This window comes from Cantharellus anzutake, assembly GCF_015039405.1.
Source record: "Cantharellus anzutake strain C23 chromosome Unknown EI90scaffold_41, whole genome shotgun sequence".
Classification (NCBI taxonomy): Eukaryota; Fungi; Basidiomycota; class Agaricomycetes; order Cantharellales; family Hydnaceae; genus Cantharellus; species Cantharellus anzutake.
The window spans coordinates 239,540-242,372 of record NW_024066991.1 but is presented as its reverse complement, the minus strand read 5'-3'; the positions used below and the strand labels follow the sequence as shown (position 1 = coordinate 242,372).

Sequence of the window (2,833 nt, the reverse complement as noted above, 5' to 3'; positions counted from 1 at the left end):
CAACTCCGACAATAATCCAGAACTCTGACACAGACCCGGAATGTTCTGGAGTCGGACCGAAGGTGGTGTTGGAGCCGGAGGTGGGATAACCTCTTGGGAGTTGGGAAGGAGAAGGTGACGGAAGGGAAGTAGGGCTCCGGAATCAGTTTCGGAGTTCCGGGAGCCCAGAGCAGAGGTCGGGATTGTATGGATATGACATCCTGCATGTTTTCAGGTTTCAAACTTCATGTCCTTGTATCTCATTCATTTCTGAATGGTTTTTCACGTTCTCGGCATCATAAATTTTCATTTATTCCCACCTTTCCAATGGTACTAAAGTTGTATTCTATTTCTTGGTATTCGTCGAGTTAGCAAAAGTTTGCGCGCACATTCGGTAATCATGTGCATTGTTCCCATAGTCGTTCATATGCGGACACCGTTTCTGTTTAATTGTTCGGGATTTATGGTATGTGCAGGTGTTTGTATCCTCAATATGGGCTCCCATGATTTATTTCATTTCAGATTTTTCCCTCATGTTCTAAGGTGTTTTTGTACTTTCTGTGCTTTGTTTTGACTGGGGTCTGCCTTATTTGGACAGAAATTGGTCTTCACGATCTGCTGGAGTGCGGATCTCAGTTCCAATGGCCAGTTCCTTTTGCATCACCACCCTCATGTGTCTTTAAGCATGATGCAGATTTCTATATTCCCGTTGTTGGCATAACTTCACAACGGCTAGACCGTTTGGGCTGGAACTTTGCATAACTATAGTTTCCTATTTATCATAATTTCCGTGTAAATTTCGTTGTGTGTTTTAAATATGGATCCTTTGTGAATGTCGTCTTTTCCCTGAGCCATGACTTTGATGTTGCTCATCCTGTTATTGAATATCTCATTGATGCATGAACATTTTATTATGAAAATTGGGGTGGATTAAGATTAGATCCCTTCCTTTCTAATGGGCTATCAAGCTCGTCTCGGTCATTACTGCTTGTTCTTCGCACTTGCCTTTTAAACATTGTCCTCATTTTCCAAGAGTTTCGGTCATATCTTCATCGTTTATGAATAGTTTTCCCTGTAATTACTTTTATTGGGTTCATTTGGGAGACATCTACATTTCCTATTATAAACACGACTTTGAATTTTTCATTGGTTCCTAAGGAATCCTTGTTCCATGGTACTTCCATCCTTGGCTATGTGTGCGGGCGTGGGAAGGTAGTTTCCATGGAGGTTCTCTGATTGGTTTTATAGTCAAATCTTGCCTGATTGTCCTAGTTCCTTGTTTAATATTTGCTATAAATTTCCCCAAGCATTCCCTCTTGTTGGTGCTAAGCTTGAAGTATTTTCTTTTTTCTGATTTATCGTATGTAGTCATAAAAATTCGTAAAAATTCAGGTTCTTCTATTTTCTGATATGTATTTGATGTATGGGGTTTTTTGTGGTTCATCTGACATATTTCCATAATGAGTTTCCATAGGGTGACCGTTATTTCTCCTACAGGGGTAATGTGGGTTTTTGGCTTGAGTGCTTGGAGGCATCGGAGTTTCCTTCCAGGAGGAAGAGGTAAGAGTGGGCAACCTGACCCCAGACAGTAATGTAGGGCTGCTGGATGGCAGGAGTGCTTAGACATTTTAGTGCATCAAGTGAACAGTCTGGATCAGATGCAGAGGTGTGTGGTTGGATTGTCACCTGAATTGCAGGCATACTGATAGACTGAGGCATTTTGAGAAACGCATCCAGGAGCTCCATCCTCAACTGAGACCATCCTTTGTTGGCCTTGATACTTTTTGGTGTGATGATCTCGATTGGTGCCTTGTGGCCTTCATAATCAATCAACACGAAGTTGTAGTACCCAAGATGATCTAAGATGGATGTCTTTCTAAAGGTAAGTTTTGAAGTCTAATACCACACAAAGAACTGCACACCAAGGCACGAATTTTCCACATGTGAGTGTGCACCTCAAGCAATGGAGCCAAGAGGTGTTCCTTAACCATGTGTGCCATCTCCTTAGTGAAAACCTCCTGTGGAACAATTTTTTCGATTGTTGCCACATCCCATTCTTCCCCCTTGGGCAAGTTCCCTGCATCGTCATAAGTAGATGTGTTCAGAATGTGATTGACTACTCACCATTTGTCTTCCAAGCTATGTAGAAGTCGAGAATAAAGGGTTCACTTACATTTCCACCAAAAACTTCCATTTCTTCGTCATCCCATTGATATACTCCATGGCTTGCTTGGACATACACTTTAAAGATGTCCTCTGCAGTGTCCCTTGATTTCACATACATTAGCTCTGTGAATGCAGGTGAGTTATTTCCAATCTGTCAGTGATAATCAGACACACACTTACCATTCTCCCTCTTATCCTTGCCACTCAATTTCAATGTGTTGTGCAAGAACATGGGTGCACAAGGTGTGATGTTCGATTAGGTTTGTCACAACTGTATTGTCACTGCTCAATTGTATGTGTGACCTTGGACTTCTATATTCTGATCAAGCGGCGCCTATCATTGTTAGCCTCAACTTCCTCATATATGCTCATTCTTCAGTAGATAACCCCCAGCTTCGACTCAATAACTACCCCCCCACCCACACCTTGTAGTAAGCATGAAAAGTTTGTCATTGAAGCTGTGTAATGTGTCTCACAAGTTTGCTTCATAGCAACAGATGGTGAAAGGTTGCAAGTGCAAGGTAGTCATGACTAACTGGGGAATGGACTCCCTGGCCCTTTCTCGGAATGGTCTATTGGCATGCAAAAAGGCTCGGGTTACAATGGGTGCAGCTTGTCAACAATTGTTGGGAAGCATGTTTGGCATTACTTTTCACTTATGTTTGGCTCATGACCTACACAGATATCC

General features: G+C 42.2%; 1 protein-coding gene across 1 annotated transcript; it reads right to left on the bottom strand.

Annotated features, from left to right (window-relative positions):
• Window positions 1-1,470: 1,470 nt before the first annotated feature.
• On the bottom strand, window positions 1,471-2,377 carry EI90DRAFT_3127049 (uncharacterized protein; the record flags this gene model as incomplete). Its single annotated transcript, XM_039063977.1, has 4 exons — window positions 1,471-1,875; window positions 1,935-2,056; window positions 2,104-2,268; window positions 2,326-2,377. 4 exons carry the CDS (start codon window positions 2,375-2,377, stop codon window positions 1,471-1,473), a joined length of 744 nt encoding a protein of 247 aa, XP_038913492.1.
• Between the last annotated feature and the right edge of the window lie 456 nt (window positions 2,378-2,833).